Source organism: Aythya marila, assembly GCF_965140915.1.
Source record: "Aythya marila genome assembly, chromosome: 16".
Taxonomy (NCBI): Eukaryota; Metazoa; Chordata; class Aves; order Anseriformes; family Anatidae; genus Aythya; species Aythya marila.
Genome location: NC_139057.1, coordinates 15547551 through 15574717, shown reverse-complemented (window position 1 = coordinate 15574717; position 27167 = coordinate 15547551). Strand labels below are relative to the sequence as shown.

At 43.8% G+C, this 27167-nt stretch overlaps 1 protein-coding gene across 2 annotated transcripts in view; it reads left to right on the top strand.

Moving 5' to 3' along the window:
• Window positions 1–2338: 2338 nt before the first annotated feature.
• PREX1 (phosphatidylinositol-3,4,5-trisphosphate dependent Rac exchange factor 1) overlaps window positions 2339–27167 on the top strand; it is a 179812-nt gene continuing 154983 nt past the window's right edge. For both annotated transcript variants that reach the window (XM_082773578.1, XM_082773577.1), the window contains exon 1: window positions 2339–2749. In XM_082773578.1, coding sequence (XP_082629704.1) covers window positions 2579–2749 — 171 coding nt within the window. In that variant the 5' untranslated portion in view covers window positions 2339–2578. The remainder of the gene's footprint in view (window positions 2750–27167) is intronic.

The window sequence follows — 27167 nt, the reverse complement described above, 5'->3', positions numbered from 1 at the left end:
TTGTCACTTGTCCCACACAGAAATATCATTTGAGTTTTAAAAAGACAGCAACTAGAGACACACTAACTAAATAAATGAAAATGTAGTAACTTGCAGAAGAAAACAAATGGTAATAATTAACTTGAAGGAAAAACAGCAAATTTAGAGTTTAATCTGACCTCTTCTGTAGTCTTGCTTCTTTGTCCTTGTCTAAGGCCTGTGCTGTGGTGCTCTTCCATTTCCTGTAGTGCCCCTCCATGCAGCTCAGATCTGTGCAAAACCCAGAATTATCTCCTGCTATTCCCTTTCCCCCAGTGCTTTTCCCTCTGATTTCCTGCAATTATGGATGCATGCGCTTTCCCACATTTTTCTTCCCATTCCGAGCAACCGTGTTTCTGACTGACTTGGAGTGAAGGCAACATTTCTCATTGATAAGGCTTCAGAAATTGAGTGATATTGCAACTTATGAGAATCATGTTTGCAAAGGTGTGAATTGTGTACCTTGACCCAAAGATACATCGTAATGAGATCTGACAAGCTAACATATCAATATTACTTGATTCAGAAAATTTCCACATCTAGGTCTAAAAACATCTTCAATATTTCTTTATGAAGCAGACATACAGCCTGCTGCCACTATACCTTGACTGAAGAGCTGTTTTTTCACGTCACGTAATATGATATCCATGAAGCTCAAATCAGAATTAAAGATGACAATTGTGTGTTGGACTGCTGTCATTTTCTCCTAAATAGAAAACTTAATGCTTAGGATAAAAGAGACCCACCAAGACAGAAAAATGTCACTGTTAAGTTGAAATACCAAAAGAGGTATTTTGTGTTAGCCTGAGGAAAATGATGTTTTATTACATTACTTATGTTCATGTTTAAGGTAATAGATGAGATCTGTCCCTGCAGTTGTGCCACTTAAAAGTTCACATTATTAACATTTTTTTAATTTTCTTTTGAAACATTTTTCTTCTTAATTCAAAGGAAATAAATATTTATTAGTACCATGAAGAAAGCCTGGCAGCTTTTCTATGGTGCATTGAAGATATTTGAGTGAATCTCCACTGGTATGAATCACGTTAGCTTTCTGGAAATCAGTGGGACCAGCAGTGATTTTACAGGGCTCCGTTTACTGTTCTGTGAAATTTACTCAGTTCACCTCTGCCCTCGTGCTTTGCACCCACTTTGCATGAGCAGTTATAGCCAACTAAAACCATAATATTTCTGATTCACATCAGAGAAACACTGACATTTCTTGCATATGTTCTTAATTAGCGTAGAAGTGTGTGACCTCTTACTTCTACATATCTGTGTACTTTCTGTGTATGCATTTCTACATGTATGTGCCAGACCACTGTGTTTGTGTGCCTGCCCCTCAGTACATCTCAGAAGAGGGAGGTATGGAGATTTGGGTGCATTTCTCTGTGCATGCAAGTGCCTGTGGTGACTTTCTGACCCAGTGAAGCTGTGTGTATGTCTCCACTTTCAGAGGCGCGTGCATTTGTGCCTGTTTCTGTGAGTATATGTGAGTGTGTGTGCGAGTGTGCCTGTCCTGGTGTACGTCTGCTCGCAGCAGGTCATGGGCTGTGAGGTCTGTGTGTGGGCGTCTGCTGTGTGTGGCTGCGCGTGGAAATGGGGCACGTGGCGGTGTGTTGTGTTACTGTGGTGTGGGGTGCCTGAGTTCAGTGTCTGCTTATGTTGTGTGAACGTGGTGTTTGTGGGGGCCGTGTGTTGGGTGTGAGGGGTGCGTGTGTGAGGGGCAAACGGACTGAGGGAGAGCAGGTTGTGTGGTGTGTGAGGGCGTGTGGGTGTGAGGGGTGAGTGGACTGCGGGAGCACGGGGCATTTGGCATGTGAGGGAGCTCGAGTGTAAGTGGACCGAGGGGTGAGTGGACGTAGGGAGCACAGGGCATGTGGTGTGTGAGGGGTGAGTGGAATGAAGGAGTGCGGAGCATTTGGTCTGTGAGAGAGTCCGGCTGTGACGGGTATCTGTGTAAGGAGTGAGTGAACTGACGGGTGAGTCGTGTCTGAGGGGTGAGTGGTCTGAGAGAGCACGCGGCACGTGGTGTGTGAGGGAGTTCGGGTGTGAGCGACCTGAGGGCGAAGCGGATTGATGGAGCGCGGTGAGGCCGCGTTCCCGCCGTGCGCGCTACCCCTGAGGGCCGCCCCGTCCCTCCCGCCCTCGCCCCCCGCCGCTCTCCCCTCAGCCGCCCCCGGCCGGCTGCTGCCCGGGCCGGGCCTCCAGGGGCCGGGCTCCGCCGCCTCCTCCCGCCCCGTCCCGCCTTCCTCGCCCGCCTCCCGCTCCCCCACACCCCCCCGCCGCCGGGGCTTCCCTTCCTCTCCTCATTCAGCGCCGCCTCGGCCGCCGAGCGACCGCCGCGCCGCCGTTCCCCCGGCATGTCCCGCAGCCGGGCTCCCCTCAGCGCCCGGCTCCTGTAGCGCCTCCGCCCGCGGGTGAGGCAGGGCCGAGGGGGGCGGCCAAGGGGGTGCCGTTCCCGGGGCTCTCCGGACACCGCGGGGCTATGGGGGGCTCCTGAGGCGAGCAGCGGGGAAACGGAACGCCTCGCCCCGCCGCCACCACCACCACCACCACCATGGAGCCGCCTTCTCCTCCTCCTCCTCCTCCTCCTCCTCACCCCGGCGCGGCGGAGCCTGCTGGCTGCCCCAAAGACACCGACCGCCAGCTGCGCCTCCGTCTCTGTGTCCTCAACGAGATCCTCAGCACCGAGCGGGACTACGTGGGGACCCTCCGGTTCCTGCAGTCGGTGAGCAGCGGGGGGACAAAGCCCCCCTCAGGGGCTCGGCTCCTCCCGGGGCGGGCCGGGGGCTGCGTGCCGCGTCCCGGCGGCGGGGCGAAGCGTGAGGAGGGCAGGCCCGCTCCGGCCGGGGAAATTTCTGCTCTTCGAGCCGCAGAGGGCGGGGGATGCCCCCGCTGTGTGTGGGGGCCGCCAACAGCGGCGTTTGGGCCTCCGGCGAGGAAAAAAAAAAAAAAACATAGCCGGGGCGGCGGAGGACCGGCTGTGTCGCCCCTGCAGCCCCGGGGAAGCACGCGGGTGCCCCGCGAGGTGACAGGGACCGCTCCGGGAGCGAGTGCGCCTCGCTGAGTGCTTTCCCCCCTTTTGTTGTTGTTCGGAAGTTGCTGTTCCGCCCAGCCGCGAGCTCTATACTTGCCCGTTGGCTGTTATTTGTAAATAAATGCTATATATATAAATATATTTTGCTTTACGGGTGTAAACACAAATAAGGGATTGGGCCGGGTGCGTCTGTGCATGTGGAGACAATTATACCCGCCCTCCGAACAGAGTGGTTCAGAAGTAAAACTCCATCTGGATGTTTCCTTTTCCCTACGTAGGCTGTAGATGTGGAATTCATCAGCATACCACCACAGTCCTGCAAATAACTCGAAGAGCCCGCAGTAAAAGTTACTAGATAACAGATATGCCATAAAAAAGAAGAAGAAGAAACTATATGATCACACAGAGATCAGGAATCAAAGCAAGGGAAGTCTCTGCAGAGATTTCCAAAAGATTGGTCAGGGCAGAAATTCTTTCTGGTGTTTTGCTAGATAAGTACTAAACCCTGATTTCATTTAAATGGCTTAGACTCTGGACCCTTTCTGACTCATCTTTCCAGGAATTTTTTTTTTGTTTATTGTTTAAATTCGGTTTGTCTTCAGCATTGTTCAGAGTCACCCAAGTGGCAAACTGTCTAGCGAAAAGATAAATGAAAAGGAAGCGGTTGCTTTAAGAACTAGTCTCTACTTAAATTCTCCTTTTCTCTCTCAAATAGTTGAAGACAAAGTCTGTAATTTCAGAAAGCTTCCAATTAAAGTGTCAGTTATCTTCATTTAAAACGAGGATTCTGTCTCACTGTAAGGAGATTCCTAAAATAGCTGCAAGTTGCAAAATGCCCCACCCTATAGACAAAACAAAATAATAATCATAATAAAACTCAGAAAATTCCTCTGTCCTAAGTACTGAATTTGTGATTTTGTGAGCTGCAGGCTGGAATGCAGATTCAGGCTGCGTGTGTTTTTTAGCTTCAGTTCCTGCAGCTAAATACATTTGCAATATTAACTAATGGGATTCTCATATATTGAAACAGAACATAACAGTGTTTTATTTATTTATATTTGTTAACTTGGCAGTTTTCGTGGGAGCAGTGGTGAGTAATGTGCCTTAGGTAATGGCAGTAGAAGATACCGATGGAGTACACTTGGCTGCCTTCTCAGGATGGCTTGCTGCAGCCAGAGCCCTTCACAGCCACTTTGTTAGTAGCTACCCGCCGGAGATTGGTGGTAGAATTATCTTGGGGGCTGGTTCTGATAGCGTGGCTTTACTCCCCTGTGGAGTTTCTGTTTCGGTAATTATGTTTGAATAAAGCACTGAGGGATGGGATCTTTCCTATCTCTAGGCCTTGGTTTAGAGCAGCGTTCACACATAGACTTAACTTGAAGCACGTATTGAATGTTCCTCTGCTGTCCTAAATAACAACAACTTCCTTAAATCATTGACCTAGTTCTTATGGGCTGAGTCTCTATACAACTGCATTCAGGCAGCTGAATGGTTTTAGCACCAAGGAAAGGAGAATGAGGGCCTACTGCAGTGCGTGAGGGTGAATGGAGCAGTAGTGGGAAGATATTTTTAAAAACAAAATTTGGAGTGAGAAATATTTTCTGCATGAATTTGGTGGAAGGCCCTAACTTAGTACCTTCTAACAAGTAACTCTGGGATTCAGTATTCTCAAATCTATGTGGGCTTCACAAATTAAGTCCACTTTACTCCCATTAGCTTTTTTCTGAGTGTTCAGATGTGACTGTGTAGGAACTGTTGCTTTTGCCCCATGGGTCTCTTTATTACTGTCTCATGTTCCATGTGAGCAGCTCTTACCCAGTGCAAAATAAACATAAACTCTTCTACTTTCTGGGGTATGGTACCCAGTTAACACTCAAACGTGGCTGTGTGATTTTTTTTTTTTTTTTTTTTCTTCACTGTGAATTGTACTGAAATTAATTATTTTTCCATAAGCTATAGAAGGAATTTCTTGGCAGCAGTGGAGAAAAGGCTGCAGTTCCCAAATCCTATGGAAACTAGTTCCTGTTGAACATGCGCTGAGACAGGAGGGGTGCAGATTCCTTTGCTTCAGTAACTTTAATCACTTTGATAAATAAAGGAAGGCTAAATCTCGCATCTTTCAGTCATCAGAATAAGTTTTCCATAAGTTAGATGGGACAGTTGTGCTTTAGAAAAAGGTTACCTGAGGGAGTTTGTGCTCCTTGTTAAATATTTTCTGTTGAAGCTGCAGTTCTCATTAAGTATTCTCAATAAACAATGTTTTAAAAAGCAAACAACTAAATTCTATGGGTTTATTCACAGCCCTGAGGTTGCTTGCTAACAGAAGCTTCCATGTGTTCCCTAGTAATGTAAAAGAATCTCTTAAGTATTTGATGCTATGAATTTGCAAAACAACTAAGAGTATTTTGGTCCTTTTTAGAAGGCTAGCATGTGACCATGTTAAAGGAAAGGTTTCCTTTTATCTTTTTCGTATTCTTAGAAATCTTCCCCTCCCCCCAACCCTCCTCCAAGCTATAGGGAAAGTAGTTTCCCCGGAAACAAAGGGACTCAATCTTTATTTTGTTTGCCTTGTGTAGAAGATTGTCTTTATTTTTGCTTCTATGGATTCGTAAAGAGGGTATCATGAAAGTTACAGCACATCGAGTTCTCTTTTCTCACAAGAAAAACTGTAAGTTACCAGGAAAAACATCTTGCTATTGGTTTTGTGCTCAGAAGTAAAAACATTAATAAAAATGCTCCAGGTATTTGCCTATTTAAATAATGTAGTGTCTAGAACCTGTTATTTCGTACCTCTAGTGATTCTCACAAAAGGAGTTGTATCTGCAATGTTAACATAGCTGTCCCACATCACTACAGCTTAACTGTTTTATTCGATCCAGTAGGTTTGGTTTGGGGGCACAGGAAGGCAGTTCTGGTCAGTTTTTTCCTGGTCAGTTCCTGTTATACCTGTGAGTCCCAAAGTCCCGTTGCAGTATTAAGTACCAGAACTGTGGACAGAACGAAACCTCATAGCTTTTTACTGTGGTTTGCTCCAGATCTTGCAAGACAAGGTGATCAGTTCCAAGAGTTACAGCTATTTCATTAGAGTGCCTAGATTCCATATTAAATGTTAGTAGGGTACAGATAAGATACTCATGCATATCACAGGATTTTGATAGACTTATTTTTCCTAGATTGAGCCTCAAAATGAAGAGGCACCATACTGAGAAAGAGCAAACTGTTTTCTACCAGCACTCAGCTAATAATTTGGAGTTACTCAATTATAAATATGCACAGGCTGTATTGTGCCCTGTCTTATCTGCCATTTTACTAGGCAGGTGTGATGTTGCAAAATACAGAATCCTGCTTGAAGAAGTACTGTGGAAATCATGAATATTAATAGATAATGTAGTTATGTGGATGTGTGCTAACTTTCTTTATAAAGGCCCATTATACGGACCAATTTTTAAAGCAGCAGGGAGAACTACAGGGAATGGATGAAAACATACTGCTGCCAATGTCATTAAAGAACTACTGATCAAATGAGAAACAAAGTGGAAAATTGTCTGAAGCTAATGGAACTTGACTAAAAGTTACTGATGGAGTAAGATAAACTTCAAAGAGAACAGGGCAAATAGTTCTGTTGTAAGTCTCTGCTGAGATCATAAGCCATAAGCATTTTCAGTCTCCAGACTTCAACATTCAATTAATCCTTTGCCTCCCTGAAACCTCTTTTAACAGTGCAATTTATGCAGAAATGTTTACGTGTTATACGTGATCTTGTAAATATTTCAGTTTTATGTGACAGAACTAAAACAGGCGATGATTTACTTTGATGACCAGTCCGATAAATGTTAAAGCATCTGTCTGGTGACATATAATTTTGCTAGCATACCAAGGTTGACATGAATTTGTGGCTGACAGTAGAGCTTTTGGGTACTGAGGCATAATGTTGGCACTCTGCAGCCTCTAAGCTTACTTGTTGTTCTCTAGGTATCTGTTCTTGCCTGTGCTGTAGAAAAAAGTCCCTGCAAAATTCCTTGAGAAAAGAAAGGTTGTGGTTTGTTTGAATGCTATGTAGTCGTTCCACAGAATTATGGTCAAATCTGTGATATTGGTGTTGTGGTGATTAAAGACCATTTTTCAAGTGAGGAGGCGCAGGAGCCCTGAGTAATTTCATGCACATTCACTGACCATTGTTCTAAAGTGGTGTGCAACAATCAGATGTCAGCATTTAGAGGTTTGGCTGAGCAGTTTGGAGATGTAATCATATTAATTGCATGTGAAAGTGTAGTAACAGTAATTATCCAATATACTAGATTGCAGTGATAGGTATTTTGGTGTATACGCACTTATTTTTTTCTGCAGTCCTTTAATTTCACTGAACACTTGGCTGTAAGCTGCACGTGCAGCTCCCACAACTTGGTCAGTTAATTGCAAGTATATACAGCCAAATTGTGCTCTGCATCATATACAGATACGGCTCTTTCATCTCTCCAAAGACAAACCACCAACGTGTAAATTTTAATATCAGGATGCCAGGATGTAGTTTTAGCTTAAGCAGTTGCTGCATGCTCAGTGCAGGCATGAGAACAGCATGAAAGTTGAGTTGTCCTTATCAGACAGGTATCAGGTTGGATAACTAATTGTACCAGGACTATTTTTAGGTTTGAATATTATGGCATCCTATATTTTTATATGAAGATCAGAAGTCTTCCATCTTAGCTGTTATATAAATATTACGTTAGGACACGTGCCATCAGATAAATTAACCCACATCCTACCGTCTCAAAATATTTGTTATGCTCCCTTTTCTTGTTTGCTTTGTGGTTGTAATTGATCTAGTATCTCTGGATTTTGCACTCCACCCATCTCGAAATACGATAAGCATCACAGGCCTCTTATTTTTTTCTTCATATTTCACAATCGTGTTTGCATCCAAGATTAGGGCTCCGGTACTCAGAGCAGCAAACAGACCATTTGTCTCATCTGTGAGGTGTGGTTTCCTGTCTTGCTCTGTTCTCTGCGAGTTTCACCCTCAGTAGACCCGGATAAACTCTAATTCTGGAAGGTGAACCATATGGTTTGGGTGATGCCGTTCCTCTGCTATGAGGCTGCTAAAACAGCAGCTGGGGAGAGGAAGGAGATGGAAATTTGTTTGGAAGAGATCTATATTAGCTTTGCTGTTTGGTACTTTCAGTTACTGAGATGTGCTCACCTACATCCAATTGTTATGATTGCCTATGATCAAGACTTTCTGCTGTCGAGTCTTAACAGCATGGGATGTTTTTCTTAAAAGCTTGGTTCCTGATACTTGTAAGTTGAGGAAGATTGTGGCTTTCATTTTAAAGGGCAAGTTTTGTAGCCCTTGTGGTTGTAGAGTGTGAAGAACATCAGCAAAGCATAAATGCTCGTTAGTTTTTAGGAGTTTGCATTATGACTCTTGTATTGGGATGGCAGTTCTGTTGGTAGGAGTCTTGTTTTCAGATTGTGCTTTGCAAAAAGAGCTACTAAAGGCTGAAATGCAAGCAGGTGAGAAAGTTCTTTTGCACTAGATACTAAGAGAATGTGAAGAAAATGGTCTGGAGGTAGAAAGTGAAACAAAATGGAAAACAGAAAAGCAAAAGAAAGTAAAGAAAGCTCTGAAAACATTCCTTCATCTTTAGGCTTAGAAGGAGGAGAGACTCAGCTGGTGTACAACAGCGAAACATCAGGGATATCAATGGCATTGTCAGTTTACTGTAGCAAAAAATTTTTTTTCTATGCATTTTGTAAGTTTCTCTTGCATGCTATAGCTGTCATATTTCACAGGTCAGGGTATACTAAATGATGTTAATGTTAATTCGTACTTCTACTTATCAGTAGGATATGACATAAAGACAGAGAGATCTTCATAGTTTTCACTTGTTTCTGAAATGCCAGCAGGTGATAACCTCTTCTTCCTCTACTTGGAGGGAATGCAATAGGGAGTACAGTCTAAGGCCACTTGGAGCAGAGAACTAAAAACAGTCCCAGATTTTCTTGCATACCTGCACGTGCACTTTCTGTCAGACTTTTCACTGAGACACCGTGTTGGCATTTCTGTGGACCTCAGGTGGACGTCTTGCTAGGTCCACGTGGACCACCTGTGATCTGGAGAGCCAGCTGTGGGTCTAAGAGCAGGAACTGAGGATACAGAATTCAAGGGTTCTCTTCTACTTGGAGACACGTCTGAGCTCAATTTCCTTCACTTGGAAAGTTGCATGACCAACCCATGCCTTTTGCGGTGAGGCTTTACAGACCAAAGGCGTATAGGAGCACAGCAGATTTTTCATATGAATTAAGTTATTTTTGGTCTCTCACAGAAGAGCCACAAGGAGAAAATACCTGTAAATCCCCCATGTGGTTTCACCACTTTGCTGCCACACAGGTGAGAAATAAACCTTCTTTTTCTTTGCTTTCTGTAGGTCGCTCTGGCTTGGCGTGCAGCTGACCCTTTGTTAACTGTTCTCTCTCTACCTTGGTCTCGTTCCATTCTTCAGAATGCAGTGTTTGCTCTGACTCTTCCTCCTTGATTGCAGTGATACCATCAATCAGCCCTTTTGCCATTTGTCCCTCCCTCTCATGACGGGGATGCCAGTTGTCTGAACATGTGTTGTGCTCTTGGGGGGGGGGGGGGGGGGGGCAGGGAGAGCCTGGCTGCCCGTGCTTTCCCAGCGCGGTGCTGATGCCTCTGCAACAAAACTCTTTTGCAATAGCAGTCTGGGGCTGAGTAAGTGCACGGGAGGGACAAAGACCCTGGGCTTTGGTAGGAATAGGCCTGTGGATTGAAAATGAAACAAACATTGGAGATAGCAGGACTGATAGGGGTAAAGTTCTCCATACGTAGCTGAATGCATGGCCAACTTTATAGTTTTTTGGCTGACTTTAGCAGGAGGCAGACTGATCCATAGTAAAGGAGCTTGTTTGTACCTAAATATAGGGAGAAAAAGTTTGACAGTTCTGTTATTTTTCCAGTTCCCAGGTCGTTCAGCATTTGTGCCATGGGAAGGCATGCTGCCTGGTGGTGTTGGGAAACGTGGCTCCTCAATTGACAGCGTATCAAAAAATCATCAGGAGGGCTGCAGAGGATCTTGACAGATCATATTCTGATCTGAAAGGAGGGTCGTTTCTGATGTTTATCCTGGTGTTTAGGTGTCCTTACTGTTGGAAATATTTTCCTAATGCCTGCTGTAATGTCTAATCTCTTTTTTTTTTTTGCAGTGAGCACAGAGGTGATCTTTTTCTCTTGTATCAATTTCTCAAGTGCATGTATATTGTGGCTGTTAGCACATTTTGTTTCACTGTAGACTAAATTGTCAAATTATGCAACTCTTTTCTTACAAGCTATTTAATTTTACCTCTGATAATTTCTGTGCTATTATTTGGATTCTCCACTTACTCTGTTTCTTGAACTCTAGTGTTTAAACTGTGGGCACAAGGCACTTAAAAGTCTTTAGCAGTGCAGAGTTCTTACACATTACACAGGAGGAGTATTGTAGCACAGCAGCCATAAACAGTTTGCCTGAGATTGTACCTGTCTTTGAGGACAACTCATTGATCATACCAGTGACAGCGACTGTTTGCATACAGGCTTTATGGGAGCAGTGTAATATTTACAATTCTGGGAAGTGTCCTGGAAGGACAGCACTGAGCCTTGCTCAAGGGGCAGAGAGCGACTTCAAGAGTGTCTTCAAGTAAGCTGCTCTGGTCAGACCTGGCGGCCCTAGAGGCATCCTGCTCCACAGGGGTATCTGAAGCTTGAAAAACCTTCTCCCAAGTGCCCTGTCTGCCTGCAGGTATGCAGATGAGTCCCTGACAGACGAGGTTTTCAACAAACTACCTATTTCTGTTACCTGTCTATTGTTTTCTTTAGGCACTTGCAAGAAAATACAAGGGACTATGTGAGAATTTCCCCTTTGTTTCCAGCAGTAAAATCCATTTTCTTTCTTTTTTTTTTTTTCTTCTAGTCTCAGCTGGATTCTCAATCTGCAACATATGCCTTCTTGGTAAAGGTCTTGAAGAGTAGCAGTGGGTTTTTAAGGTGTAAATTGTAAGGTTATTTCACGTTGGTGATGCTCAGAGTCACTGTGCAGTGGCAGTCTGTAGTGGTGGCCAACAGAAAGAGTACTGCTCACCCACATACACGTGTATCTGCTTATCTGCTAGGCCTTCCGTTATCAGTGAAGGCTATTGTTAGTTTTCTTGCACTAAATTAGGATGTAGTGACACAGCTTTGCAGAAACCTAATTTGGCCCCTCAGATCTTGTTGGACCAGGCCTTACCAGTGGCAAAGGCTTTTGGATCTTCTTGTTTGACACTCTTGAAATAAGGAAATGGAAAGATATCTTATGGCCTCCTGTATTTTGTGAAGATTTTTCATTTGCAAATAGCAGTTGTAACAATTGCAGACGTCTGTTTTGTGGATCAAACCTTTGAAATGGTTCTGAATGGCTGTCTCTGCGCAAGGTTCCTTTGCAGCCATCGTTCAGCCAGGCCCTTTTGTTTTGTGCTTTAGATGACATGCAAGAATGCATAGTTCATTTGCAGTTAATGCTGCTGCATGTTCCCGTCCTCCTTGTAGTGTGGTGGGATGCTTAATCCATATTTACACAGCAGTATTTCCATTAATGCCCTGCATTGACAGATGATTTCTTGATTAATGCAATCAGTAAAGCAGTTCTGTTTTAGAGTGCACAAAGGCTGTTTGCATTAAGGACCTAAACAGTAGGGGTTGTACTTGTGGCACAGGAAGGCTGCTATTTCTTCTTCTGGGGTGACTTCAATCCATTTTCCACGCCTCCTTTCTGTATCTTAATTTCTGTCTCAGTGTTTTATGTTCTGTTTTCTACTTGCATCGAAGCAACTGCTCCTACCTTTTTGAAGGATGGAATGGAAGTGTCACTCTCTTATCTATTTGGAAGAGTTCCTGTTTAGCAGAAGGAATGACTGTAGCGTTCTCAGCCGTTAACAGCCAGAGGCAATAAAAAGATTTGAAATATGCAACAATGTCATTTTTTAGTCAGTTACAGAGACTTCATTGTGGAGTAATTCAATTCCTACAGAGCTATCTCATGCAGAGACTGAATGGCACCTTTTACTTCTCTTTCCGCTCTGAGTCACAAACTGAGGCTGGGGCTGGGGATGCACCAACAGCATGCTGAAGACCTGAGCAAAACCTTGGCCTTGAATGTTGCTGCAGGTGAAGACTGCTGGTTGATTGCCCAGCCTAGGCAAGACTGGTCAAAGCTTTAACTCTGCCTTCTGCCCGGCTGATTGAGGCAAACTGCAATGGGCACTCAGAGCTGCAGTAGACCTGTACTGTGGGAGAACCTCAGGGTGGTTGCTGTGGCTAAAGTGCCTGACTCCCTTCTTCCCCCTTGTGTAGGAGCCACTCATGTGAAGCAACCTCAGCTCCCTTTGAACTGCAGATCTCAAGACCGGAGTGGGAGAAAACAGTTCTGTGGAGAGAAAACAGTTCCTTCACTCTTCCTAATGAGCCCTGCTCCTTGGAAGAATAACTCGCTGCTTACACAGCTGAGAGCCATATGTCAGGCCACAAGATAGTAATTGCCCCAAACTGAATGGGAGCTGTGACAGGCCCTTGGAAACCTGAGGGTAGGAGGACACACTGACTATTCCAAGCATCATGATGCCCATGTATGAAAACCCACCTGCTTTCTCATCCAGTGCTGCTAGCACAAGGACTTGTCACTAACTGTAGGGAACTTCCAGCAGTTCAGAGAACAGGCAATTCCATGTCATGTTTTGCTGAGCTGCAGAGAAGGCAATAGATTTTTACACCTTGATTATTTAAAAAAATTGGTTTGTTTACTTGCATTATGGGACCGTGGAACTGAGATAAAGGAGCTTGTATGTTCATGTAAGAATGTTGAATCAATCTCATTGCTACCACTAATTTTATGGAGGAGTATCAGCCACACAGATAACACCTGGCTGCAACCCAGCTGACATCTCATGATTCATGGAATAAATTTTTGAACGCTTTCAATGCAACCTTCAGTTTTTACTTCTGGCTTTGCTTGTGGTCAGTTCTTGTGTGCCAACAGGTTAATTTGTTAATTCCCAAATTACTTAGCCTATGTAAAATCTATGTAAAATGAGGCTGTTTTGATTTTTTTTATTATTTTTTTTTTTATGAGCACTGTCTTTTAGTCATTAAAAGTATTCATGGACTAGTCATCATTCAGTTGGCACAGAAATACACTTTCAGTTAAATAAAAGGAGCAAACAATCCAACATGCAGGGTGCTGATGGCATGTTGCCTGTGGATTCGTTAGTTATTCAGTTGCTGGTATTTAAGAGTTAGGGCTAATATTTCCAGGGCTCCTTGGAGCACATGTTGGGAAGTACTTGGTGATATGTTTTGGATGTGAAGCTTGATGCGATTGGGCTGGGAGTTTGACTGGTACAAACCAGATTGCTGGTTTAGATGTGAAACAGTGTCACCACCAGTGCTGTTCTTTCTGCTGACATCTCATGTGTCAGAAAAGGCAGAGGGGAAAATACTGATTGCTGGGGGGTTATGCTGCTCATCCCTCCCCTGACTGGGCCACTTAGAGAGAGGCTGGCACAGTCCTTTACAGTGGTGACCCTGACTGCTGAGACTGTCACCAAGGAGCGATGCTTGACTTTGTGATCCAAATGATTTATTAAACGATTTATTAAGAAACAGCTTTGAACTTGAGACTCATTTTACGCTGGAAGTGCTGGATGGCTGTCAGATGTTAAGTACTTTTGTACATGTTTAATGAGTTTAGATTGGGAAAAAAAAGGCATAATGACACTATCCACATTTCCTTATACATTTGCTTATCCGTAGTAAATCACTTAGTGATAACACTTTTGCCTTGCAAGTTTTGCTTGCTCCTGCACCTGTCATCCTAGCATGGTTTGAGTAACTTGGAACAACCCGTCATAGGATACATGAGGGAAATGTGTGTCAAGAAAGAGGAAAAAACCATAAAAGGTTGCATTCGGGGTTATTTTGGAGGCTGAAGAAACTGACAATGAGAGGAGCTCCCCGACATTCAAAGTGTGGTTTGTAAGTGGCGGATGGCCCTGGTCTGGGGACAGATTTCTGATAAGAACTCACTAAAATGCAAATTCTTATCTCAGATAGGTGGGTGGGTTTTAGCTACAAAGCAAAATCTCTGGTCTCATGGGACTTTTTGTCTAATCCGACAACTGCTTTGAATTCACAAGGAGCCATTTGCTGCTAACATTGTCACTAGGAGGCTAAAGAGCCCCCTTTCATTTTGTTTGAAGGGGCAGGAACAGAAGGCTGTAAAACTTCTGAGCTGGTAAAATGCTTCAGACTCTGAAGCCCGATTCTTACGCACAATCCAGGTGGTTGTGGGAACAATGGACAAGCCTGCTGCAGATAAATATCAGTGGGCTGTGGATTATTTAATATGTGGGTCACAGGGGGTTGGGAGATGCTGTGGCAGAAGTTTATCTGATACTGTCAGGACAGATCGGTGATTAATGCCCCATATTGTGAAGCAAGAACTCAGGCTACGGACTTAGTAAACAAAACAGTGCCAGGCTTCATTCTCTGACCCTGCAGCCAAGTGCCATGATTTTGTCTTGCCTTGTCCCCCTGAACTGTTTTAGTCTCAAAGCAGGGTGGCTGCATCCAGCCTGCCTCCTGGGAATGGTCCCTGCCCTGTCCTAACACTGCCACCCTGCCTGGGCCACAAGGGTGCCAGGGGCTTTTCCAGTGCTTCTCCAGCAGTATTCCCAGGCTCAGGCCGGTGTCCTGCTGCTGTTAGCCTTCTAGGATGGGCATCCCATCCCCGCCTGAGGCACATCTCCCTGAAACAGGACTGGGGTAGAGCAGGGATGCCTGTGGCAGAGGTAGTAATGCCCAGCCCCAGTGCGGGGGTGGCTGGGGATGGGTTTCCTCCTGACGCTCTGTGCTTAGGTGAAAGTTGTGGGTGCCAGGCCACAAGTGGTGGCAATTCATTTGGCCAGCCTTCCGTAACTGATTTCTGTCACTGCTGACTCTGCCATTGCCCCAGTATCTTCTGTTTTCTTGGTCTGTGCAGGAGGGAAGGGAGAGGAAATGCAGTCTGAGCGGGTGGGGGCTACTTCAGGACAGTGTGAAAGGGAAGCAGCAGTTACCTAACTCTGACTGTCACTGCTTACAGCTGTGTGCTGAGATACAGTACACTGAAAGCATGTTGGTCCTTCACGTGAGGTACTGCTTGCTCGTTTCTGTTTTATTTCCTGCCCTTCTTACTGTGGAAAATCCGAGGTTTCAGACAGTCCTTGCTGGACACTTGGATATTATTGTTTTTTTTTAACCTTATAGCTCTCTGGATGCTGGTGCTCCTGTCTCTGTCATGTTACCGGCACTGCGCTCAGAAATCAGCTCAGATGGGAAACAGATGTTTGTGAGGAGAGGGTACTGACAGGAGGCGGAAAAGGGAAGAACAGCAGGGGAAGGTTTCCAAAGAAACCTGCAGAAGTACGTTTGCTAGGAGCATTCAGTTGTCAGAGGTATGATTCCTCAATGGGAAAAGATGAATGCTGGAGAGAGGCTTTTCCCAGAACGTGGTTCCTTTGTCAGCTCTTATACCAGAGCATGTGCAGATAGCACTGTTGCAAAGAAATGCCTCCTTCTTTACATCAGCACAAGTGTTTTGTTCACATGCGTGGAGAACAAGTTCTGGAAGCTTGTCAGTAAACAAATGATGATCTGGGGACTCTTTGGGCTAAAGATAATTTCTTTGGGAAATAATTGAAAGGTGAGATTTGCTGATTATGTTACTTATATAAGACAAAAGTGCCACTGGAGTTCTTCGCTTAGTCATTAAATGGTACGAGGCACACAAAATCCAGTGTATTTAGCGGTGCAGCATCTGTTTTTGCTGGGCATTTTACTGAGCCAGGCCTCCAGCTTTGCCATAGCTGACTTGCTAGTATTCTGCTGGATCCCGTCCTCTGGCCTTCATGTTGGACCCAGATTTTTGGTTTACGTTGCCTTGTTTTACCACAGCTAGCCGAGCCTTAGCACAAGGACAGGTACTCTGCCTCCTCTTGTGCTCAGTGCTTGCCAGAGTAACTACAATTAGGAGTTAGGGAACAAGAGGAGAAAGGAAAAAAAAAAAAAAACATAAATAAAGTTAAAATGTATTGAAGACTTCTGAGCTAAACACAGCTGGAAAGAGTATTGGTTTCGAGTGAATGGAAGAAGTCAAAAAGGACAGAGCAGTACTTCTGGGGAGTTAGAACAGGTCAATGCAGACATAGTACGTAATTTCTTAGCCTTTCACTATTCACCAACTGTGATGGTTCTGTGAAAAAATCAGCTCTGGGCAGTTCCTGTTATAAAATTAAAAATTTGTATACAGGTTTCTTTATTGCTTTAGTTTCTGTTGTTGGCTGGGCCTGTATTTTTTGTATGTTTGCCAAACGAGGCACGACTTTCTTACTCTTTATTCAGTGAACAAAACATTCCCTGAAGTAATGCATGTTTTCATCTCTCATTTGACTATTAAGCCTCTCTTGCTTTAAATATTTAATGTACTCATTTGCATTCTGACATGGGGAACAGATCAAGCTGATGAAACTTTGCGTAGAATTTTTTTTTCTGGTGAAGGGTGCTGGAAATTTTCTGCAGTTGCACTGAATAGCAGAGGAAAAAGAAAAAAGATAGGATACTTAGGATGATATTCTGCTTTGCGTTATGTTTGGCAGAGCATCCTTTGGGGCTTCTGCTATCTCCATGAGCTTTATCCTGCAGGATGCTGAAGCCCAGAGGAGCTGGTGGAGCTCAGCCTGCTCTAGCAGGTGCTGTCACCTTGCAGTATCAGCCTTTTGTATATAAATATGAGCATCATCAACAAAAAGCACATCTGGGAATTTCACTCAGACCTGTTTCCTTCCACATCTAAAAACAGCTTAATATGCATCTTGGCATCAGATAAGTTAGAAAGTACGGCCGGTCTTTTGGTTTGTCTTTTATACTGTATATGCAGCATATATGTCACAGGAGATCCTTTTGCACAATAGAGGCCAATGAGCAGTTGCACAAGAAAAAGCCACGATATTTGGAAAGTAAAGTATGAATCAAATTTTTACAGCACACAACCAGAGGAACTGAAATTTGCAATCGGCAAGCAAGAATTAAATTGCAGTGGCAGCAGTTGCTGTGTCCAGGTGGTGTGTGTTTGGAAGCAAGGCTGCATGACATAAGTTCTCTTTTAATGTGGTTCTGGGTGAGCTGCTGGGGCAGCATGGTATCAAAAAAACAGCTTAACCCAGTGGAAAGAAAAGTCTCAGTCTGTTTTCTTCTCAGGGTTTGGAGAAGAAGAAAATTTTTGCTTTGAAGTGCATTAAGAATAAAGATACTGGTCTGTGTTTATGTGGCACTTTTTTAGCTGTATTTTCTCAAATTAGAAAACCAGCATTTAGCAGATGGAGAAACTGAGGCCCAGAAAAGCAAGATGACGTGCCTGAAGGTTGCAGAGGAAGTAACTAAGAGAGTCAGCAGCCGAAGCTAAATGATCCTTCGTAAATGATCTTGATCCTTTGTTTCCTGTAGGAGAAAAACCATAGTAAAAGATGTCACACAAACTATACATCCTGGAGGAAAAAAAGCAGCAGGAATAACACTCCTTTAATTCAGTCTTCTGGCAACCAGCTGACACATCCTTGGCAGTTAATGCTCAATGAACTGGTGGTCGTAGCTCCATTCCAAGGGGACTGTTAGGCATAACCTGAAGCAGTGTTGGCAATCTATGCACAGACCAAGAGTCAGTGAGGATGCGGGACACTGGTACTCTCAGAACTGGAAAATTATTAGTGCTGGATGCAAGAGACTGTGCTCAGAGAGTTTTCCTGCTGTAGTTCACTGATGTGAACACGAAATGTTGAACATAAGTCTCAGCTCTTCAGGAATTGCCAGTCAGCAGCTTTCCATTGCTCTCAGTGAGTAATAAAAATGTAAATAAAGAAGTTACTTTATGTCTTAGAATTACTCAGTGGCAGTTGTCTGAACAGTTGTGCTTATGCTAGAATCTCAACAAGTGCAAGTGCAAACACTCAGACATCTGGTTGTTTCACGCTTGCCTAGGCTGCTTGTGTGTGTATGTTAGCTGCTCTTCTCAGCACTATGCAAAAATACTTTATTAAGCAGTTAGTACAAGCCTGAGTTCTGCAATCAAGACTCTGCTGAGCACAAAGGGTCTAAAAGACAGAAGTGAAGTGAAAATGTCAGTGGTTTGAATGTACTGCTCGTGCTGCCCTTATGTTCACTAGGAAATGCCAGCGTGTTCCAGGAAAGTGAAACTGTCAGAGACCAAACAAAGTCCGAGGGGAGATTTGGAAAAAGCTTATTTAGAGCTGTCAGTATATACAACACTTCACTTGTGTGGCTCCCCTTTACTTCTTGATTTTGGCGAGGAGCTGGAACTTTGGAGATGCCACAGAAGGGAAGCTTCTTCTCAGGCAATTTTTTAGTTCCAGTGTTCAGATCTTGAAATTGAAAGAGAATTGAATAAGTCATTGAATCCTGAAATTCACTGCATAAACCCATTTTTCAGAGCAGGAGGGTGTATGTTTTGGGCCTCTATGAACACTTCTGATCTTTCAAGGCTTCAGCTGCCTCCTTCTTTTCTGCCTCCTGCTTCATTTGCTCTGAGGATTTATCTTCAGACAATGCTCTTGTTGGGAGTTGTCCTAATTCTTATTTTTGCATAAGAAGACTTCTGTTCATCAGATGTGTCCAAGGGGAAGGAGAGAACATTGCATTTTCAGCCTCCTTGTCCCTACTGTTGGAGTACACAGGTGATGCTGTCGTATGGCCTAAGGGGGATAGACACAAAGGCCCACTGGGGCTGTGTTGGTGCACGGCAAAACACAAAATTAATGTTGTGGGTACTTGATGGTTATCACCTTGGTGCTTCCTACTCATTGTGAACGATTGGAAGCGCTAGGGAACGCAGTATACCAGTACTCTGGAATCCCTATTTCATTCACACTGTTAGTTTAGACTACAGTAACCAGAAAGTATTCCCACTCGTTTTGCTCTGTTGCACTGCTTAGGGCCCCAACTTACGTTCACAGGCACATCTAGATGGGTCTATATGATGGTTAACACAACAGTGATTGCCTTGCCCCATTCCTAGAACCTGAAGTCCTAGGAAAGGGACTAGGAAAGCATGACTGGGGTTCTGTTCTAGCTCCCGTAGTTCCCAGGTCAGTGTATAAAGGCAGGCTTTTACGTTGAGTTGTAGTAGGCAATGCTTTAGCAACAGATGCGTGTTCTGTACACCTTTCTCTGAGGCAGGTGCAACCTTCAGGAGAGGAAGGACCAGAGCAGAGGACAAAAATTGCTTCAGCCATCTCATTTAAATTGGTTTGCAAATGTGAGTCCCAGTCCTTAGCCCAAATATATGCTACTTAGTAGTTTACGGCTATCAGCAGAATCGTAACATGAGTGGCTGAGGGTTAGGTATGTGTCTGTTTTGCCACATAGACATGGAAAACACTAGAAAAGTAGTGGGGAAGATACCTAGGGGCTATGAAACTCAGCATGTGCCAGAGCTCCTCTGCCAGAGCCCTGAGCAGGAGATGTAAGCCCAGCTGGCGCACAGTGTCCTGGGGGTGGTGTCTATTTGGGCTGTGGGGGCAGAAGAGCTCAGACGTGGTCTTGCTTTACAGCTGCTTGTGTCTAGACCGAGCTCCAATGGCTCTCCAGCCTTGTGCTCATCACCTGAGTCATCTGCAGTGAGCCCCCAGCCATCAGAATAGAACTTGCCTTTTGGAAGAAGTGTTAAATACAGATGATGTCTGAGTGACAGTCTCAAAGGAGGAAGAGAAACGTGCTGCCTTATTCTGCTTCTGTTTTCTAGGCTTATGGTTTTTGCTATTTGCTGTGTAAGCAAGTTTCAGCAGAGCTGGTGTAATTGTTCAGAAGGATTGAGGCTTTGGGTGAAGTGGAAACAAATTCCCTAGGTTCTTTTTGTTAGCTTGTTCTGCACGGGGGAGTAATTTGCACTTTGGTGTCTTTTTTTCTGACTAACTGTACACCAGGTGTGGCACTAGTGACAGAAATTTCATAATCTTCATAGCAAAGCCTCTTATTTACATATTACCTGTCCATTCTAACATGTATTTAAGTAAAATTTGGCTAAATGGATCATTTCTGTCTTCGTTCATCATTATATGAATCTTTTCTACACTTTTAAGGCAGAATCAAAAAGTTTTTCCCAGAAGTGTAAACATGAGGCAGTGACCCACCCAGGTACGAATCTCCCTTGGTAATGTGGTGCTTTGTTCTCAAACTTCCTGGTCTTTCTGGGGCAGCTCTCATGTTGCCTTTACAAACTTCTGGGCAGGGTGCACAATGCCATCCACTGGGAATTTTCTCAGTTTAGAGAGACACAGCATCTTTGCCAGCATGTATTTCATATGAGACTGTGATACTGGGGTTCTGGGATGCCTCTCCAAAAGGGTAGTCTGCATTGGAGTACCTGAAAGAAAAAGGTTTGATGTGCCATGATACATGCCAGCATTGATGTGCCATGATACATGCCTTACCAGCACTCTTCGGAAAATGGAGGGCTTCTGTTTATTTTTGCCTGGTGATGCAGGCCTTATCCTTTGTACTTGTTAGTGGGGTTTTTCTGTTTGTAGGAAGAGGTATTTATCAATTTCAGATGTGAAGTTCTGACATGCACTGAAACCCTATAGCATTTTCTTTCCCCACGTCATTGTTTAATCTTCACTGAAGGGAGATCTACCTGAGGTGTGCAGTGCTCGGCATACCAGAATTTCATAGCCAGTGAAGAAGTTCTCACTGGTTTTTAGGTTTTATGCAGAGCAGATCTCGGGAGAGAGATGGAGAATAACTGAAATGCTACTTCTCTACATGTTCTTGTAGAGATATAGGGGAGGATTTTTGTGAGGTAGAAAGATAAAAACGTTTTTCAGCTCAGAGGCCATTGACCTAGAGGAGTTTTCATGGATCCAAAACTTGAGCAAAGTAATTATGTGAAGGTCTCCTGTTCCAGGAACTCTCTGAAAAACTGTTAATTTCTAGCAATATCTTTAGAGCTATTGGATGTGAATTTTCTGCATCAGTGTTTTTCACTGATTTTACTGTTAGTTGCATAAAATGCTGCATTTTTCCTGTATATACCTGCCCTTACTGCTTATTCACCAGCTCTGATTGGAGCTACCCCTGTAGTGATTCTAGTACAAAAAAAGCTTTTTTCAAATTAACTCTAGTACTGATTTTAACCATCAAGGTGATAAACAGAAGGGTGTGAAATAAAGTAACTTCCTTCGTTTGTGTGAACGTTTCAGTATTTATAAAGGAATTATATCCCAAGGAGGTAAGGAAGACAGTAACAGAACAGATTAGAAAAATCAGGTTTTTATCGATTTCAGATTCAGGTGAATTGTGGCTGTGTATATAAACGCAAGCTGAATTTTGCAGGCAGTTTTACAAAAGCAGGAGTGGTAAGGTTTTGAAAACATTTCTAGAATTGGTTTTCTGTGCGCTAAGTGGTGAACACACAACAGCCAAGAGAAGGGATTCTTCTATGCTCATGCCAGGATGAAAAGGGGTGGCATGTGCAGGTCCCTGCCTGGCTCCTGGGGCCTGCGTGCTCTGCAGCAGGAAGGTGCTGCACCCCAAAGGAGTCACGGATGCAGCCTAGCAAGAACACCACCCCCTTTCTACCAAAGCATCTTGTTTGAAAGGAAACTGCTGCTAGTTTGGAGCAATTTCTATTTACTTCCACAAAACGACCTTAATGTTTGTTTTCAGTTTCTTAAACTTGGGTTTGAATGGTTTGTCCCCCCCCCACATAGCTGCTTTCCCCATTTATTACAGCGGAGTACCTCCTTGACTGGAGGGGAATTAAGGGGTTCGTGCTTCTTGCTAGCGAATTCTTGGCTGTTACTCATTCAAGTGGAATCTTGATGAGTTTACTTAGTAGTCATATCTCTAAATTCATAACTTATTGATGCATGGTATCAACCATTAAAGCATGCATGAGCTGGAGATGTTTGCAGAGTGGAGTGTGTTATGGAGGACATTCATGCATAAAGAGTGTGATGCTAAATATTAGATGATGCTCCTCCTCTGGAGCTCATCGCTGCTTTCCAGGCCTCCAGTTCTCCAGCTGCAGTGGCTGTTCCTTCAACAAAATAATCATCATAAAACAAAAGCAGCAGCAGACTTACCGTTTTTATTTTTCCCCTCATATACAGCCGAGTAAACGTTTCCTTAGATGAAATGTCAGGGAGGTATAGGTTCTCTTCAGTGCTGGGAACACAGACATTCCGATCTCTGCTGATGTTAGTCTTAAGAAGAAAAAAATAAGTCTGCAACTGAGTATAATAAATTGAGCAGCAGTTTTTCAGAGACAGACATAAATTGAGCAGAACAGTATGACCAGTCCATAAGCAGGGTATGAGAGAGTGACAAGAAAGCATTTCATTTCAGTTCTGGGTGGCAGCGTTTCGTTGGAGAACACATTCGCTCACAGCAGAGCTGAGAGTAGGCACAGTAAGGCACAGCCTTAAGGCACAGAGAATGAGAAGGAGTTGTTGAAAAGACAGGCCAATTTTCAATCCCATCAGAAGACTTGGGAAGTGAGATTTACTTTTCTTTTAAAAAGCAATTGGAGAGCTGTTAGCATGGGAAGAAACAGATGCTAGTTGTCTGGCTGACTTCTTTCTACCTTTCCCTACATACACACCCTAAGTGTTTGTATACAAGAGCACAGTCAATACAAGTTTCTTTGTCTGGATCTGCCACCTGGAATGTACTGGGTGGATGACATGCTCATCGGTGTAGCTCAGGTTAGCCCAAAGTGCCCTTTTGGTGCCTTGAACCAAGCTGGCTGACACTCTGCTGAAGCCAAGGAGTAGCTCTCACAAACTTGCTGAGAGTAGAGGTTAATAACTTCCAGCATAGAAGTGGTACCAATTAGTAGGGTCTGTTCTCTCCTGCCTCTTCCAGCTTTCTTCCTCCCTTGTTTGTTCCAAAGCTGCCATTCCCCGGGTTGCTACCAGCACAGTGCTTTTAAAGCAGAGATGATGGCTCGTGATGCAAGTGATTTGCAACTAGTGTTTATCTGAGTGGTGTTCCTTCTGCTCAGCAGCAAAATCACTTCATCATATTTTATTCCTACAGCGTTAAGAAGGTTAGCACTATGGCTATTTACATTTAGCTACTAGTGAGCCTAAAAAAGAAAATGACTTTTGCACCTAGCAGCTTTCATGGCACTTAGTCATTCCAAGGCAAACTACTGCAAGCACCTTGCAAGTGTTCTCATTTAAAACATGGAAAGAGCCCTGAGAAAAAGTACAAAGAGGTTTTAAGTCAAGTGCTGACAGCAAGATCTCCATCTCTGGTTGTTTGATTCCTGATGTATTCATGGAAGTGGGATTTTACATGTTCTTGTAGAAAAGCAAAATCACCTAACTCCATTAAGAATTGTCTCCTCCTAATTGGGACAACGTGTGAATTTCTGGCTAGTCACTTGGGTAAAAAGAATAACAGCATGTTTTGTCTGCCTGGGTTCTCAAAGGTGTAAATCACTGGACCGTTTTCAGTTGTACAGATTCTGATTCCAAATCCTCCTGGGGGAACTAGATGCTGCTGTCAGCTTTCCCTACACGCCTGGCTCTGCTGTCCATGCATGGGAGCACCCTACTAGGATGGAGGTTTGCTGTGCGAACGGGAGAATTTTGCCCATTGTTCCTAATCACAGTTTGGCTCCAGAACCTGGCTGGTCTCACCTTTTTTGAATGTTATTGGCATCCACCTGCCTCATTTCCAGTCATCTTTGTCTTGGCTGGCTTCATTTTGCTGTGAAGTGGCTTCCTCACACCACTTCCTTAGCGGTGCAGCTGCGTTTCTTGCTCTTGTAGACAGCATTTTCCCCTTAGCACTCTTGCCTCTCAGCCTGATATTCCCACACTTTATAAATATGCTTGCAGTGGTGCCATAAGCTGTCCCTTCTTATTTATGGATAGAGTTGCAAATTTGATCCAGATGGTGCTGTTTTCCAAAGTCTGCTTCTGAAATCTGCTTGCAAGATATGATCTGCCTGAGCATATGCCCTATCGGCTGTTTTCGGGAGATCTCCTTTCAGGAACCCTGGCTATTTTTGCTGTATCGAAGTTGTGCTTTCCTAAATGCTGTGAGTCCGTGGGCTTGCATCCTTTTTGTTTGCCACAGCAGCACACGCAGTCTCTAAAAGCTGCTTAGACTTAATTGTTATTTTGACATAATCGTTTCCAAGAGACTTTGTGCTCTTTCAGCTTAATGAGAACAAAATATTATTTTATGATACGTAGTAAAATGACAATTAATGATACCATTAGTAACAATTACTAGCTTTGTACCAAGAGACATTTGACAGTAGCTCTGTCTGTAATAAGGATGTGGTTTCTCAGAGCACATAACCCAGTGCCAACCACATTTAATGGCAATGTGCTGGCTGGGTGTGTCCGTGCTACCCAAGACCACTCAGTTTGCACACTATCCTTCTCTTGAGCTTCATCTTATATCATTCACGCTGCCTTTCTTTTGTTTCTCCCCCTTTTTCTCCTCTCTTTATGTGCTTATACTCCTTTCTGCTAAAATCTGAAAATATATCACCTTCGGGGTGTGCCGTAGCAAATTTTCTCAAACAAGCAAATTGTCACAGAATGCCTCGGGAAGGTCTCTGACAGCTTCAGTTTTACAAGGTGGTATCTGTGGGGAGCAGAGTACAGAAACACAGCTGGACATCAGAGGTGTGTAACGAAGGCTGGTGGTCTGTGCTTCAGTCATGTTCAGCTCAGCTTATGGAATGGAAGTGTACAAGCACTGAAAAAGCCCAGAACCCACAAGGTAATTAAAATATGTAAAAAACAAAAACAAACAACAACAACAAAAAGCCAGCAACCCTCTCCTGATTTTAAAGAGGGTTGATTGATAGGCCTCTGCTCTGTATCACTTGCCATGTAGTTCATTTGTTGGTCCTTAATCACTGATTTACATATTCAGCTGTGTGCTCTAGGTAGAGATGATGGTGGCAATTTGGCAGGAGGAGCACAGGTGACATTCTCATCTTCCATGGTAAGCCTGACACATGCCTCTTGGTGGAACAGAGCTTTGGTTTGTCCATACGTGTAAGCCCAGTAGCAGCTGGTTTTGAGGAGACTGAATAACTAGTGACTGGTACACAGCCTTGTCCTGAGCTTTCGGATCACGCTGATTGCATTGCAAAAAAAGACTTGCAGAACTGAGATCTCTTACTGTTGCTTTCCACAAATTCAGGGTCAGAGGGATCTTAGCAAAACATGCTTCTGAGTGTTGTGCTACCCTGCACCAAACATGTAGGACAGTGACATACATCCTCCCGCAGGTGACCTCCAATTGCTGTTGACAACTACCAACAGATAGGTGCTTTGATGTGTACAATTGAGGCAATTTAACTTCTCTATTCCAATGGAGGTACAGAATCTCAACAGTGTGTTAAGTGCTCTGTAAAAGAGAGGCCAGAGCACTCTCCTGCTACAGAAGCAGACGTTCTGTTCCCTTGCGTTGGCATTGTGACTTTTACAGTTGTTTCTGTAACTTCCCAACTCGTTGAAGGAGTTCGGCTTTCCTGGAGTCACAGCCCCTCTGTGTGCACCTCTGGGAGCGCCGGCACAGCTGTGCTTTGCTGGAGGTAGCCACTCTGCGGGTTCACTCAAACGGGAGAAGGATGCAGAGGCTAAGCTGAGAAGTTGCTCAGACATTGTGAACGATCCCAGTCAAAAGATACATAACATGAATGTATAACACAGAACATGCAATCAGATCGAGCTGCCTTCGTGTTACCCTGTTGTTCTTACAGCTCTGCAAAGAGATGGACTCGGTTTGAAATCATTTTCATGGCAGTGGAGTGCTGAGGCAGATGACTTAAAATATAGACTTGTCCTTTTTGTATCTTGTGCAGTGTACTACTGAGCAAACTCTGTAAATCTTTGTCTTAAATCTCATGGATGCCCCAAATCGGGGAGAGTTTTCCACTTCCATGTCACTGTTGGCTCAAGCAGTCCCATGAAAAACATGGATAGCTCTGTTTTCTCACAGCGGAACATTCGGTTTTGTGCTGACCCTTGCTGAGAAAGCCTCCTCCCTTCTGCACTGCTTTACAATAAATCAGGAAAAAAAAAGCTTTTTTTTTTGGTTCCGTCCTCAAATCAGATAGCTCTAAGCAAATCGGGTTAGCATTTATTATTTTTGTTGCTGTTACCAGGGAAGTCAGAAGTAATTTCCACATGTGGTACCTTCTCTTATGGAGCTGCTGATGGAAGGGCTGGCTTGCCCAGGTCTTGGGGATGTGAAAGGCAGATAGAAGGGAGTCAGCAAGAGGTGCCAGGTTTGCCAGGGATTTAACTGATTTGAAAGAATAAGTTGCCTTGATTCCATTATTTTCGCAAAAGGTTGTTTGAAGACCTTCAGAAACAAGGGATTAGTTCCCCTCCCCACCCATACAAGTGTCCAATTGGGTGAGTAGATTCCTCAGTTTCTTCTAAGTAAAGTATTTGAAGCAAAATGTTGTCATCAAATGTATAGCTCAGTTGAAAACTCTTTCCTGAATTACCTGTTTTTCTGCCAGTTATAACGCTTGTTTCCATATGTGAACTTTCTCAACCAAAACCCAGGAATTACGTATAACACAGTTCAGTTTCAAGCTTCTGGTTCAAAGCTTTTTTTATATAAATATATATATTTTGTATGGTTATGAAGAGTTCTTAGTTATTATCTGTAATATATTTTTAGATGTTCGGAAGTTCCAACATCAGATTTTGTGAGCCAGATGAATTAACGACCATCCTGTGCAGAATGAGAATGGGAAAGAACAGTGTAATGCTAAGATGTATGTACACCGTCAAATTGCCTTTTTTCGTGTTTTGGATGGATCCTTTGATAAGGGATCCATTCCTGCATAAAATTGTGGTATTGTAGGTGTTTGGAGAGATTGGAAAAGAAGGGACATGGAAGAAAAGTGAAATTATGTTAAGCATATGGCACAATTAACTAATCAAGTCTGTGGATTTGTGTCCCAGGTTGCACTAGACATTG